Here is a 14,817-nt window from a genome sequence, read left to right as displayed (position 1 = left end):
GTTCATGTCTGTAATAACAGCAGAGATTAAAACTAAAGACTTCTTTCTGTGAAAGAAATGTTGAACAACACTGTGTCGGGTTAGTGAGTGGACAGGAAGTGACATCATGACTTTGGCTTGCTGCCTCCTCCAAAGAGAGTCACCTCCATATGAAATGTGAAAAACCAGGTGAGGAGATCACATCCTCCTCCTGCTGCTCCACACTTGTCTCGACGCCATGAATCTTGGTCGTCAGCACACACTTTCACTCTGTCTGTCCCTAAATTCATTCATGAAATTCAGACTAAAGTAAGAGCTGGAGGCAGGGATGGATCACAACACAGCAGGCCTCTGGGCACAGAAACAGTGCAACGCCCCCAAAGTGCCCTCATGTGTCTCTCTGTAGTCATTTAGAATGTCTTTGTAGTAGTTTGATTGATTTTTCAAGACTGTTCATACAGAGGCTGAGGTCTATGGGCCCCGACCCCCTGGAGCTGCAGCCAGCCGGCCCGTCCGGTAATCCTTGTCTGTCCAGGTCCAGGTCTGATATGTGACGACTGAGGCACAACATTAAAGGTCTCACAGCAGGAGGCGTATGTTGGTGACAGACCATAACAGAGACTTGTTGTAGAGACTGTGGACCGGAGCATTACCCTGCACCACGTGTAGTGAGTCGCTTAGTTGGTGATGATTAAATTAAGCTCAAAGAAACTTGAACCATGTGAACGTGAACTGAAACATTCAAAGCGATAAAGACGGATTTAGACACAAAACCCCTGAACAAAAAGGGACTGAAATTCAGGTGGAAGTGCAGGAGCCACCTGTCCTCATTTCAGGTTTTATTTTAGCTTTAAGGTGATTCAGGTTTTATCAAACAAATGGCAGAGAAATCACAATTTGTTATACAGACAATGTGGGCCCTCGGGGCCTCTGAGGATCTGGAGCCTGAGGTCAGCTGGTTAATAGTGCTGAATTAGTCCAGTTTCCTTTCCTAGCTCCTGCGAAGCTCAGCTCTGGAACTATTTTAATGAGTCCTGACAGGACCAGGACCTGTGATAAAACAGGCTGAGAGCCACCTGCTGGCCAGTGTCGGTAGAGCATACAGTCAGCACACTGACCTCCCAAAATCCAAATTTTACACACAGCTGCACAGCTTTGCTGCATGGCTGTGCCACCAAAGGTAAGTGTAAAATTTCACATTATATATAAATATCAATTTAATTTTTGATTAATCAGCAGAAAAATACTCAGTTAATTGATTTGACTAGAAAAGAGTTTTACAAAGTCCCATCAAGTTTTCCCAGAGCCAGAAGTGACATATTCAAATGTAAACCCAAAAATATTCAGTTTTTTATCATGATATCAAGAAAAAAGCAGCGACTCTGAGATGAAACCAGAGAGTGCTTTGCACATTTGTTTGTCACAATAGTTGCAGATTAATTTTCTGTCAGTTGACTAATTGATGAATTAATGAGTCATTTTAGCTCTGATGTCTTTCACGATTTGGGTGAACTGATCCTTTAATGTCTGCAGGTTGTTTGATATTCAAAAGATAGAAATTTAAGCAGAGTGTGGATTCAAAAGAAAGGTTAAAGGTCATTTTTAGAGGTGAGGGAACTGATGGTTAAACTTTGGTTAACTGACTGCAATGTGTGTGTGTGTGTGTGTGTGTGTGTTTGCGTGTCTGTGTGTGTGTGTGTGTGTGTGTGTGTAAATCTTTGAGTTTCAGGGTGAAGAACTGGTTTTATATCTTATTTTCATTTGTTTTTCCTGTCACTGACATCCTCAGGTGAATGATAAAGTCACAGGTGTTACTGACAAACTGACTTCAAGTCTTGCTGTTTTAAAAACGTTTTAGAAATAAAGCGTAATGGCTCATTAAGAAGATTTAAAATGTTGAATTCAAGTTTGCATTTTTTGGGGTGGTATTGAGAAGAAAAGCACGACAGCATCAAGATTTTCCATCGAGTCGCTCCTCTGACAGCGTTCCTGTAATGACTGTCAGTACCCTGTGTTTACAACAGGTGGCAGTGTTTCAATCACACAGAGCATCGGTCTCTGTCTGTGTCCTCTTTATCCGCTCTCCTCCGCTTCCTCGATCAACCCCACCCAAACCGGAAAAAGAGCCGACAACCTACTCACATATTTTACAACATAAACAATTAAAAGAAAACGTCTGATGAAAAACGCCGCCTGTGTTTAATTTTACAGCGAATTCGTTTTTTAAATCTAATATTTACGTCCACGTTGAAGTTTTGTTTGACTAAGGACGACGAATGCGCTACATTGATGTTTATTTTGAAAGGCTATACCGGATGTGGTGTGATTCGTAAGATCTGTCTTGACGGTGCTGTAAGGAAAAGGCGTAGCTAGTAAACATCACAGAAAGCCGAAAACACAAAGTGGATCTTCAAGCCGGAAAACACCGACTTATTGAATATTCTCTTCGGTTCATGTAACTCCTGCCGGTGTCGTCTGTTGTCCTGTTACCGTCCGCGGTTGTCACAGTGACTGTCAGCGTCCACAAAAAAGGACTGTCGGGGCGTTAGCCAGCTAGCTAGCTAGCATAGCCACCTAGCCGTAGCAGCAATAGCCTCAGCTAGCATTAGCATCAGACGACAAAGATGATAGCGCTAATCAACAAACTGCTGGACTGGTTCAAGGCGCTCTTCTGGAAAGAAGAGATGGAGCTGACCCTGGTGGGGCTGCAGTACTCCGGGAAAACGACCTTCGTCAATGTGATAGCGGTAAGGTTCAGGCTAATTTGATGTGCTAACGCCAGCTGTCAGTTAGCATCTGGCTGCATCCATTGTTATCCTGCGGTGGTGAGGTCAGCTAGGCGACTTCAGCAAGGCGGTGAATTAGTCAGTGTGCTTCCACTCAGTTTTGGGTCACATTTTTATTAGCTGGGACCTCGCTGTTTTTCACTGAGAGTACATGCTAACGCTCCAGCTCCTGTGAAACCTTAAATCTCTGCACCGGGTCTAATGTGTCGTGTGCACGAGCGCAGCTGCTTCCACATCTGCACCGGTAGATGTTCTCTCCACCATAAATGTAGACATTTCTATCAGGATTGAGGGCCGGGGGTTTGGGACCTGAACCAGCAGTTCTGGTGCTGTCAGCAGGGCTGGAGGTAGGCTTTTTAGGTGTTGAGTTGGAGGATCGATCACCCCCTCCTGTCAGAGTGACCTTCCCCCTCCGGTCACGCCAGAGTCCATCCCTGTCACACATCCTCAGCTGAGCAGCCCTCCTGACATCTGCCTCTTGTGTTTTCTATTTTAAGTTTTGAGTGACCCACTAACATAGATGTTACCTCACCGAAAATTAATATTTTGTAAATTTACTCTTCTTTCGTTTTAGAATGTGAATACAGATGTGCGTGCAGACTAAAGCCGGGCTGATGCTGTAGTTTCCACTGTTCTTTACTGTCATCAGTATTTTAGACTTCAGATATTGGACAATTATGTATTGTCTAATAATATTTTTTAATACAAACACATAGGTTGCACAGATCAGTTTTCTCTCCAGATATCTGCTGGTACCACTGCTCCCTTTCAACCAAACTGCACATGTGTGAGGAACTTATTGGAATAATTTGTATGCAACACAAGCTCAAGGATTGTTGGGGTACTAAAAACGGTCCACAGCCCGCCATGACTAAAGGAATGTAACTGATAGATAAGTAATGGTATTGATCAAGGAACTGTTGACATGGATCTGTGACGTCATGGCTGATACCTGATCTGGTCAGGGTATCAAATGGATGCATCCTTAATATTTTTGTCATTGTGATGTTTTTAAGGCAGATAATGAAATCATCTTAAAAAATGTGATGATAATAATAATATGATGTGTGGTTGATGGATATGTTATTGTTGTCATTTAACATAACCACATTACATAAAGAATTATTTTTGAATTATATGTAGGATCTGTTAAATCTGCCTTTCGAGAATAATGACTAAGGTATTTACTGACGGGACATTTTACAGTAGAAAAAAAAACCTGTCAGCTCTCAGTTTTTTGTATATTTTATGTCCTTATTAGAGAGTTGTCAGTGGAGAGATGACAGGGAATGAGGAGAGAACGAGATTCGGACTGGGATGCTTCAGAGGTCACTGGCTGGACTTGAATTCATGCACCACGTGTTAACCCTGAGCTCCCCTGGACACCCCTTTCTTTAGCATTTCGATGTTTTCTGTTGCTTATCTTAGAAGTACTAATCAATACAGTATATCTGTGAGCAGCTAAAATCAGCCAGTAATAGAGTGCAGATACTGAAGAGTTTAGTGGCATGTTCTACTGGCAGACACTACAAGAATATGACCAACTACCATTTGTAAGTGGCACACAGCAGTGACAGACACCATCATTATCAGTGGTGGTGCATATCAGTAAGAAGTGTGTGTGTATGTGTGTTTCTCAGTCGGGCCAGTTCAGTGAAGACATGATTCCTACAGTTGGGTTCAACATGAGGAAGATTACTAAAGGCAACGTCACCATCAAGGTTGGTATTTCAGTTCCCTGCTTCCATTTGTCTGCACACACTCATACATACAGTCTGTGTGTTTGTGCACTGATTTGTGTGGTCAGTCTTTTGTCACATGTTGGCTATATGAGCCTTTGTGTGCTTATTTTTTCATTGTAGGTGTCATTCAGTCATTATTTCAGTCATTTTGGGTGCAGGCACTTTATTCTTGATATTGTTCTTAATCTTTTTGCCATTACTCATATATAAATATCAGTTAGAAGATTGACAAGAGAAATACGGTATTTAAATAATAATTTAAACCACGATCTCTCTTCAATGTATTTTTTACCCTGCAAATGAATGAAAAGGCACAAAATGAAAATTATTATTGTCACTGTAGAAAACAGAAAATTGTTTTACTTGGGTATCTATTTTTCACTGTCCTCTTTATATTTCCTTTTTATTCTATCTCAGTTTAACGTGTTTAAGAATGAATTTTTGGACTGGATGCATTGTGCACACTAACTTTGGACTCTCCTTGCAGTTGTGGGATATCGGTGGTCAGCCTCGGTTCAGGAGCATGTGGGAGCGTTATTGTCGAGGAGTCAGTGCTATTGTGTAAGTCCTGGTTTCCTAAACTGTGGTTACCGTCCCCAGAATGGGTCGCTGGGATGTCCCTGCTATGACAGGAACCCCGGAGACAGGAGAGACAGAGGAAAGTCATGCATGTTTATCCACCAAATGATCCTTCTGTCCAACAAACAGACAAGATCTTCAGGGGCGAAGCCAGTTCAGCATTAAATCCAAAATCTCAAGGTTTTTTCTGATGAGAGTTTGGTCAAATCATGCTGAATGTCATGGAAAGATCCTTGATTTTGAAAGAAGGAAGAAGCAGAATACAGCATGCAGTCCTGCAGCCTTGTTGTGTCGTGTTAGCCCAGTTGTCGTGCTGAGCTGGGACAGGAAAGCTGCAGGACAAATGGGTCAGATTGATGTAACAGAGAGGACCGAAGTTGGTTTGCGTGTACGGTTGAGATTTAGTGAGAGTGATAGTAATGTTTTGTTTTTCAGTCCAGTTCAGCAGGACAGAGCATGATATGATTGGAGGGCTTCATGAGCTGTGGAAGCATTTATGTGAAGGGAAGCAAAGAATTTTCTGATTATACTGCTGACACCACAGCACGTTACAGACAGTTCCGATCGTTGTTTTTGAACTTTTTTTTAATCACTTTTTGTGAATGAACATTACAGATGCTTTCATGGTTCTTTTTCCTGTCGCAGCTACATGGTGGACGCAGCAGACCCAGAGAAGATAGAAGCCTCCAAGAACGAACTCCACAACCTGCTGGACAAACCGCAGCTGCAGGGAATTCCTGTAAGAACACACCAGAACGCATGAAAGCAGCCACGCAGACAAAGACGACCAAAAAAATGAATCTGATGGAAATGAATGAGTTTCCTGAACCAAATGATCCCGACTGAATCGGACCAATCCTGCTTATAACAGACTAAACAGATAAAAAAAAAACATAATCCAACAGGGCGAGTGAATGGACTAAAACAGACCAAACACAAGCTGACACAACCCAACCGAACCACCTGATATCTACAAATCTCAGTGAACCAGACCTGAACCGATCCAGCTGGACCGACTGACTCTGAGACCTCATTTAAAAATCCTGTTGGATAAAATCCTGTTGATGTTTAAGACGCTTTTCATTTACACTCAGCCACATATTTGCGTCTCTGTTGGTCAGATCACAAATGGATGCAGACCTTAGTGGTTTGCAGATCAGCGCCGACCCTCCTCCAGTCCAGTAGGAGGTGGTGATGCAGCTGAAGCTGATTGGCACCTGTAGCAGTTTAATTATAACAATGACAGACAAGTGTTGGCTCACAGCCGCCCATAAGCTGACGCAAAGACATGAATGAATCCTGTTTATGAACCATGAGCAAAATAGAAGTTTTATCATCATCTGAGTCACGCAGCTCTCTCACCCAAACAGAGCCATCATTGGTTGAACTGATCAGGGATCAGATTAACATTACAGCAGCTCTGTGCAGCTTGTATTTGAGCATATGTGTTGAAATCACTGGAGCTTCAACAGCTTCAACTGTTCACTGATGTAGTTACGCAGCAGGAGGAGTAAAGATTACAGGTAAATTTACTCTATTTGAACATCTCAAACCACCTCTCGAATGCTTCCTGGGTGCATTTACACGCAGCTCTTTTGAGAACAGATAGCGATCCGATCCACCCAAAATGCACGAAGTGACTCAGTGTAAATGTGGTCTGAGTGAACCACAATGAATTAGCTGAACCTGACTGAACTGAAACTGATACAGCATTGATCAAACACTGGACCTGATACTGTGAGCAGAATAAAAGGAAGTGAAACACAAGCGTCACGTTAGCTACAGGCAAATGTTTAGCACTAAGAATCATCATGGTTCTGTGGTTCACCGTCACCTGTTGTGTGACTGCAGCACTCTGTACCTTCCTTCATGGTAACAAACAGACTTTATATTCATACCTGTTGTTCAGCACTCGTCGCCTCTTTTGTGATGTCACTGATGTTGTCGTGTTTGAAACTAGTACAAACCCTCAAAGATGCAACCTGCTGCTGGATAACAGCAGATTCCCCACTGGGTTGCACAGGGAACACCGTGACTGACAGCTGTTATGTTCTCTGATTTATGTTCCACCTGTGTGTCTTCAGGTTTTGGTTCTGGGCAATAAGAGGGACCTACCAGGAGCTCTGGATGAGAAGGAGCTCATCGAGAGGATGTAAGTCCACGCTCGCTCCTGCTCAGACCAGATGTTTTCTCATCAGTGTGGACTGGCCTTGTGTTTTTGGTTTGTGTCGGTTGTGTCTGCGCTCACTGTGGCTCACTAGCACCTCCTTGTGTCCAACACAAGTCTGAGAAACAGATGTAGCGTTTGCTGTTAGCTTTAGACAGACAACGAAGACACAGTCTGTACCCAACATCACCAAATATCACCAAAATACATTATATAGATGCTCACTGTTGATGCGTGTTGTTGACATTCCTGTGTGATCATGTGACTGCTGCAGGTTTTCATTTGAATTGATTGCGTCTGTGTTCTTAATCTTTTAATCAGGAATCTATCGGCCATCCAGGACAGAGAGATCTGCTGCTACTCCATCTCCTGCAAGGAGAAAGACAACATCGGTAACACACACACACACACACACACACACACACACACACACACACAGACACAGGCTTTACTTTAATACATGAGCGGACCCTCACTGATGCAGTGGATTTGCATTCCTTACACCCTAAACCCGACAATCAAACTGACATTTAAAACCACAGCCTCATTCATTTTAATCAGACCCCTGCTCTCTGGCTCCGGTTTAATGCAGCGTCATCCAGCAAAGCACTACGCTGCCCAAAAAATAGTCAAAAGCACAGCTGGTAGATCAGTGTAAGGTTAACGGTGTATTTGTAATGATTGCCACTGTGATTACTCACCAGATGTCCCGTAGTCGTATCACTGCACAGCCTTTGAATCGCAGAATCACGTAGGCAGACCTGAGGTCACAGAAAACTAACCGAGTCTCTGTGGTCTGAACTCCAGTTTCACTGCTGCGCTCCTGTCTGTACTTGCGGATCGTGGCATCATTTCCTAAACTCGTCCATCTGTATCAGAGCCGTGTGAAGTTACCCAACATTTCCTGCTGTGGCACATTTGATATATTCTATCAGCAAACCAGCTGGAGGCTTTTATTGTGAAGCAGCTACAGGAAATGCAATGTATTCATCAAAGAGCTGGCAGAACTCTGTTAGCGGTGCGATTCTGTGGTTAAAAACAGGTCGGCACAACAAGAGACAGCTGTTTGCTGTAAGTAGAAGTATATGTTTATTATTGTTGTTGTGGTCGTGGTGGTATCGATGTGGACTGCGTCGTGTTGAGGGGTCCCCTCATCAGTTCCACTGAGGAGCTTCTTCTGCAGCTCATCACACGGTCTAACAGAGAAAAGCACACACTGTCACACTCTTTCTTTTCTGCTCTCTTTGCTGTTCTCATGTGTTTCTGTTTCTCTCCACACACACCTTCCTCTCTCTCTGCAGACATCACTCTTCAGTGGTTGATCCAACACTCCAGGACTAAGAGGAGTTCCTGAGAACACACACGCCCCCAACAGAACAGGCCACGCCCACCTGTCCTAACACACTCGCTTTGATCAAAAACCCCAAAACTTTACCCCCCCCCAACCCCTCAACTGTCCCCCCTCCATCTACCCCATCCTTGTGTTAATACCTTCTGACCCCCAGTTCCGCTCAGCCCTGCACCTCGGGATGCACTGACACCTGGTTTTTGTTTTTCATTGAAGCTCTGACTAGAACTGACTAGAAGCAGGAAGAACATGTCACAAACCGAACCAAAGCCACCTGACGGACCCGTTCAGCCTCCGTCAGCTCAGACCTCAGTGATTTTAAAATCATGACTTATCTGGAACAAATCACACGTTTTCTCTGATTTCTCACCGTAAAATTAAACACAGAACTGCTGATAATTCATCAGAAATGTGTGTTCAGTCCAATTTTCTGATGTTTTTCTTTATATTTAAATGGTAGAGGAACACTTCCTCTTCAAAGTGCACCATCTGTGAGGTGGGAAAAGCAAAGACGAGCATACTGTCGTCTCTGAGAGAAAATCATGTGCAGCCGTGTCGGCATGTCGCTGCCGCGGTTTGAGTAACGACAGTTTATTAGAGGCGTTAATGAGGTTCGGAGGCGGCGTCTTTGTTTTAGCCGATACAAAATGTCTTCAGTGCAGCAGCACATGAGCAACGCAAGCTTTAAAACTCCCACACGCATTTTTTCTAGGAAACGTAGCAAATTTTGCTCTGATCTTTGCAAATTCTGTCCCTATTTTGGCAATTTCCGCAATAATCCGCAGTTTATACTTGATTCGCTTTTTATTAGCGAGTTCCACGTTTCTGTCGGCGTTTTCTATATTGCAGAACTCATCGGGCCCTAATTACAGAACAGGAAAACTCCTTTAAAAAGTGACCAGGACACAAGAGACTTTCTAAAATGTAATTTAAAGCGGTGTGATGGCAGACATGAATTAAACGACAACCGTCTGCATGGAAAAATGCTGCAGGAGGGAAGAAGAAGAAGAAAGTGAGTTTTTCTGAATCAAAGCAGCGGTCACGTCAGCGCGTGATCCTGGCAGCAGAAAGGTGGTATCAGTGCATCTTTACAGATCCACACAGCAGCCCCCAGGACTGAACTCCTTTCATGTTCTCGACAGTCAAATTTTTGGCCATATTGACTTTAATCATCACCATACGCTGTAAAAAGGGCAAAAACTGATTTTCTTTTCGTTCTAATGGACGTAAAGACACATTTAGCATCGTTAGCTGGAGCTCGTTTTGTGGATCTGTACCCTTCCTCAAGTTTTCCCATGATCCTCCTCTCCCTTGACCCCACCTTCATCGCCTCTTAGCCAGTAACCACATGTCTGCCTTCGTCATTTCCTCGCTCTCTCCTCCCCTCCTGTTGATTTTCATTCCTCCCTCCCCCAACAGTTCGCCCTCTCTACCTCCACATCTTCCATCCATTCTTCCGTACCTCCGTTATTTCATGTTTATATAATCCTGAGATGCTCCCTCCCCCCTCGTCTGTTGTGATCTCCTCCTCCTCCTCTGTATTCCCTCTATCCTTCCTTTCTTTTCTTATTTTTGGATGTTACCTTTTTTCCTCTCTTTCCTCGTCGCCAACCCCCGCCCCTCATCGTCTCTCTCTCTCTCCTGCCGAGCGAGGGATTAAAAACCTTTTTATTGCACTGTTGATTTTGGTTTTGTAAGATATTAATAATGAGAATAATGTTAATAATCTTCTTATTGTGACATAACCTGGTCTGGCCAGATTTAAGGAAGTGGTACTTTAACAGGAGAAGGAGAAATGTTGTTGTTTCTGTTCATATCTCTGTAATAAGCTTTGTATTTCTTTTATGTTTTATATTGTTTTTATTTTGTATTGTTTTTGACTTCATAAGTCTACTCTGGATGTGAGCCAGAGTTCAGTGTTTTCTGCTCTGAGATGTCTGCTGATTGGACCAGGAGTGTCACGTGATCAAATGTAACCTTCACATCATGTCGATGGATGTCGCTATATTTCAAACATTTGACTCGTTGAAACTCCCGCACATTAAATGTTTATTTTAAAATCGAATGATTTAAAAGTTTTCACCCATTTATTTTCCCCTTGACACATTGTCATGATGCACGCCGTCAGAGTGCATCTTGGATTTGTTTTTTCGTGTGTCTGAGAAAACAAAACTTGGCTTCAAGCTGACGTCCTTCCTCACAGCGTCCGAGCCTCCAGAAAATGTCCACGTCCTGTTTTTAATCACCACAAGATGGCAGCGTGAATCTGGAAGTCCGTGGCTGCCAATATTACTTACATTTTTTTATGAATTGTGCATTTTTGTGAGTATGATGTGTGACAGAGTTTGAAAATGCAAATTACCATCAAAACGAAAACTGTATTCATTGACAGTACTTTTCAGTGTATTAAAAAATGTCACCATCAACATCATGTCCACACAAATGGGACTGATTTAATTTTAATATTGGCAGCCACAGACTTCCACACACAGCAGTGTTTACTGTATGTTTGTATTAATGCTCCACCAGATATGATGGGAATGTGGTTTAAGACCAGGACTGTGCTGACTCTGAATGATGCTACACAAGGAAATCTACTCTGTCCATTTATATTATATTTCGTCATTTATATCATCAGTTGGTGCTGATGTAGCTGGTCTTAGTTTACCAGCAGCTTTGCGCGTGTGTCTGTGTGTGTGTGTGTGTGGTAGCAACACATTTTGTAGCTTTTAGCTAGCTGGTGATCGAGATCCAAAAAATATGTCTGCTTGTCAGGTCATAGTCTGGTTATGGGCCAAAATATTCAAATCTGTAATGTAATGAAGAGAATTTAAGGCAACAATCAGTGAAAACAAAATTTAAAAAATTTTCTCTAGATTTTGAGTCACAAAACGTTAGCAAGTAGCAAAGATTATCGTTAGCGTTATGCTCACACTACTCATAGTGCCTGTTTGTTTCACTTGCAGTATTTTGCTCAGCTGTGTCCTGTTGGTATTTATCACGTTTCTGACACATCCTGGTCCTGACAGCAGCCAATCAGACTGCAGAAAAGGAAGGAACGTTACCTGTCTGTATGTTGTTTTGTACTAAGGTCATTTTGTTAAAGAGTGGTCAGATAGACAGATTAATTCTGCTAGCACACGCTCACCTGCTTTGCACTGTCGGGCCAAACGGGGTCTGTCTAGTTTCAGATTAGGATCAAGGATTTTCACAGTCTGCATTCTTGTGTTCTTGTGAAACACCATCAGAGGCCAAGTATTGACCCAACTCAGAGGTATTTAGGCCAAAATGCTCCAGATGATGCTAAAGATTATTTTCAGTATCAATGGTACGGCTGAAGACCATCACAAACCCCTGTAGCCAGAGGCGACGTCTTCAGGATCCTTGTTTTATCCAAACAACCTAAAGAGATTCAGTTGCTGTCATATGAAACCACAAAAAGACAGGATGGTTTGTCCCTTGAATATGACTCAAATGTATCCCAGCATGAACTTCACATCAACCAGCAGCAAAAGCAAAGCACACAACTCAAACCCAGAACTTCTGCTATTACAACTGTAACCACCCAGATTTAGTTTGGGGATGTTTGTGGCAGGAAATGAACAGCTGAAGTTTCAAATATGTGGTTAAATAATGGATTCACGGATGGATTTTTGGCGATGTGACGATCTGTAAAGGTGTTCAGGTGTGCTGAAGTGAACCGCCTGAGCTGAGCTGGTTAAGTCAGCTAGAACGATGTCCTGATGATAGACGGAGCGTTCTCATGAGTTAGGACTCCTGAATTTAGTTTGCCATGTTTTAACCCACTAGAACGACAATTCAGACTCTGAACAGCGAGACATCGAATGGGGTTGGACACCTAAAAACACGAGATGGATCTTAAATAAGTCATTAGTTTTTCTCGATGTGGCCGTTTCCACAGCAGAGCCAAACACCCGTTAGAAGCGATGAAGCTTCAGCCCTCTTCGGCCCGACAGTGAAAAGCTGCTTATTTCTTAAGAACGACCCAGAGCCGTCGATCTGGAGGAGCTGTGTTAATGAGCTGGAAGCACAGGAGGCCGATTACCTCGGTGATGAAACACCAGACCACAAGAAGCACAACTCACCAGTTGGACCTGTCAAGTGATGTTGTTTAATTCCCAGAAAAACTGAATCTCCTTCGGCCTCAGTTTGTTCCTCAGCTGCTCCAGGTTTCAGGCTCCGGTGTTTTCCGAACCAGCGAAGGGTTGCTGTCTCCATTCTGGTCCGCTCGAAGTTTATTGATCTGTTGATCAGCCAGCACAGTGATAATTAGTTATTGACGCCGTCAAGCAGACCAGATTGCAGAGGGAATTTCAAAGGCTCAGATTTTTTTTGTCGTATTTTGAAGATATCCAGCAGAGAGGAATTCACAGGCGAGTGAAACAAGGATGTTTGGTCAAAAGGGTTCAGTGTGCCTCAAACCAGTTAGTTTGAAAATACTGAATCAGCCTGCAAATCACTGCACGCAGGTTTAAGACATCCTGTTAACACTAGAAACGTCTGTGGAGCCAAAAAGTTAAATTTTCCACATTTCTGTGTCATTTAAATACATAAAAACAGTAATTTGGAAAGCAGAAGGACAGATTCTGCCTGAACAGTTGAAATGTGTTGCCACTGGGTCCACTGCAACTGACCAACTCCTGCCAGGTGTGTGTTGAAGCAGGAGGACACCTTCAGGTGAGCTCTGGCCGTTTTTTGTCCTTGTTCATGAAGTTGAATGTGAACCTTGACATCCCCCCTGCAGCTGTTCTGATCGGCTCTGGTCTCTTCTGTTTGCATGCTGAGGGCAGGGATTGTATGTCTGTGGGACCTGATGAAGTAAATGATGATGTTGGTGCAACTTTATCATTAAATGGCTTTAATCCAGTGTGTCAGCCTGAGTATTAATGTACAGAAACGTAGTCTAAGTACACAAGATGAAATGTACTAAAAACAGTGCAATAAAACAGAAGCGTCAGCATAGTTATGACAGGCAATGACAGAGTGCTCACAGTACGTTTCTTACAGGTGATACACTGGAATATGGTCTTTGTAATGAAGTTTGGCCAGAGGTTTTTTTTTTAATGGTAAATAATCTAGTGACGTCCTGTGATCCTGCAAGTCCAAACTGAAACTGTACAGGATGTGCAATGTGTCATGATGATCCTGTACGCTCGTCAGAGATCTCTGCAGACTCTGCAGCAAAATGAAAGATCGGCATCACAAAAACGTGCCGATGCTTAGCGTCATCACAGATGAAACGAGCGCCATGAAAAGTTCCATCAGCATGAACTTCAGACTCTTTAATGATTGTAGTCACTTTTAAAAAGAACAGCTCATCCAGCCACAGTGAACAGCAGATTGTACAGCTGAAACCTTACAAACATGAAAGTTCATTCAGAATGATCTCAATTGCAACCTTGTTCCAGAGCTTTTGACTGTTTCTCACTGTCTTCATCAGCCATTGAACTGTAAATGAGACTGAGTAATCCAACAACAACCAAAGTTAAACTCTATAGATCGGTTAAAGCAGATCGGCTGAGCAGCGCCGCGAGCTGGTCCTGACTGGACGTTTCTGGTTTTGCTGCTGATTCTGCAGTTCTGGTGAAGAAAGTTTGTTCATGCAGGGTGAACACGCTGAGACCGTCTGTCAGTCTGAACCTGTTTGTACATTATCATTTGATTCAGTTATATATAATGTGTTTTAATAGAGACATGCTTGTGTATGATACTAATTAAATACTATGGAGAATCAACATGAGGTGTTCCTTTTTTAATAATATTAAATGTATTATCAGTAACAGTGTTTTGACATAACGTTGATGAAACAACATGTCAGTGTTCATCAGCAGAACAGCATGTAAAAAGTTTAATGTTCACTCAACATCAAACATTGTGACTGTGGATTTTCTTTAATACTTTGCTGTCTTTGCCTTTTCTTTTTTCTGCAGTGAAACTTTTCCATCCAATCACGTTTTAGTATCAGAGTGATGACGGACCTGCAGTGCACTGGTGGGACAGCAGGGGGCAACACACACACACAGCACCAACAAAAACCCCATCAGTGTTTCTTTTCACATTGTGTGTGTGTGTGTGTGTGTGTGTGTGTGTGTGTGTGTGTGTGTGTGTGTGTGTGTATTCATTACATTGTGGGGACTCGCCTTCCTTATGGGGACAAACTGCAGGTCCCCATAATGTGAATATTAAATTTTAGGG

The 14,817-nt window shown here is 42.9% G+C and overlaps 1 protein-coding gene across 1 annotated transcript; it reads left to right on the top strand.

Moving 5' to 3' along the window:
- Positions 1-2,313: 2,313 nt before the first annotated feature.
- Positions 2,314-14,357, top strand: LOC121612853 (ADP-ribosylation factor-like protein 8A). Its single transcript, XM_041946003.1, has 7 exons — positions 2,314-2,726; positions 4,406-4,486; positions 4,995-5,068; positions 5,732-5,825; positions 7,171-7,238; positions 7,575-7,645; positions 8,555-14,357. Exons 1-7 carry the CDS (start codon positions 2,604-2,606, stop codon positions 8,605-8,607), a joined length of 564 nt encoding a protein of 187 aa, XP_041801937.1. The 5' UTR covers positions 2,314-2,603; the 3' UTR covers positions 8,608-14,357.
- The last annotated feature ends 460 nt before the right edge of the window (positions 14,358-14,817 follow it).

This window comes from Chelmon rostratus, chromosome 10, assembly GCF_017976325.1.
Source record: "Chelmon rostratus isolate fCheRos1 chromosome 10, fCheRos1.pri, whole genome shotgun sequence".
NCBI classification, from domain to species: domain Eukaryota; kingdom Metazoa; phylum Chordata; class Actinopteri; order Chaetodontiformes; family Chaetodontidae; genus Chelmon; species Chelmon rostratus.
This window is presented reverse-complemented; position numbering and strand designations above follow the sequence as displayed.

What these genes read in the sequence shown, in the direction of transcription:
- LOC121612853 (XM_041946003.1), top strand. Translation starts at nt 2,604, where the DNA reads ATGATAGCGCTAATCAACAAACTGCTGGACTGGTTCAAGGCGCTCTTC. An exon ending in CGCAGCTGCAGGGAATTCCT is followed by an intron (nt 5,826 to 7,170) that starts GTAAGAACACAC and finishes GTGTGTCTTCAG; the next exon opens with GTTTTGGTTCTGGGCAATAA. An exon ending in AAGGAGCTCATCGAGAGGAT is followed by an intron (nt 7,239 to 7,574) that starts GTAAGTCCACGC and finishes TCTTTTAATCAG; the next exon opens with GAATCTATCGGCCATCCAGG.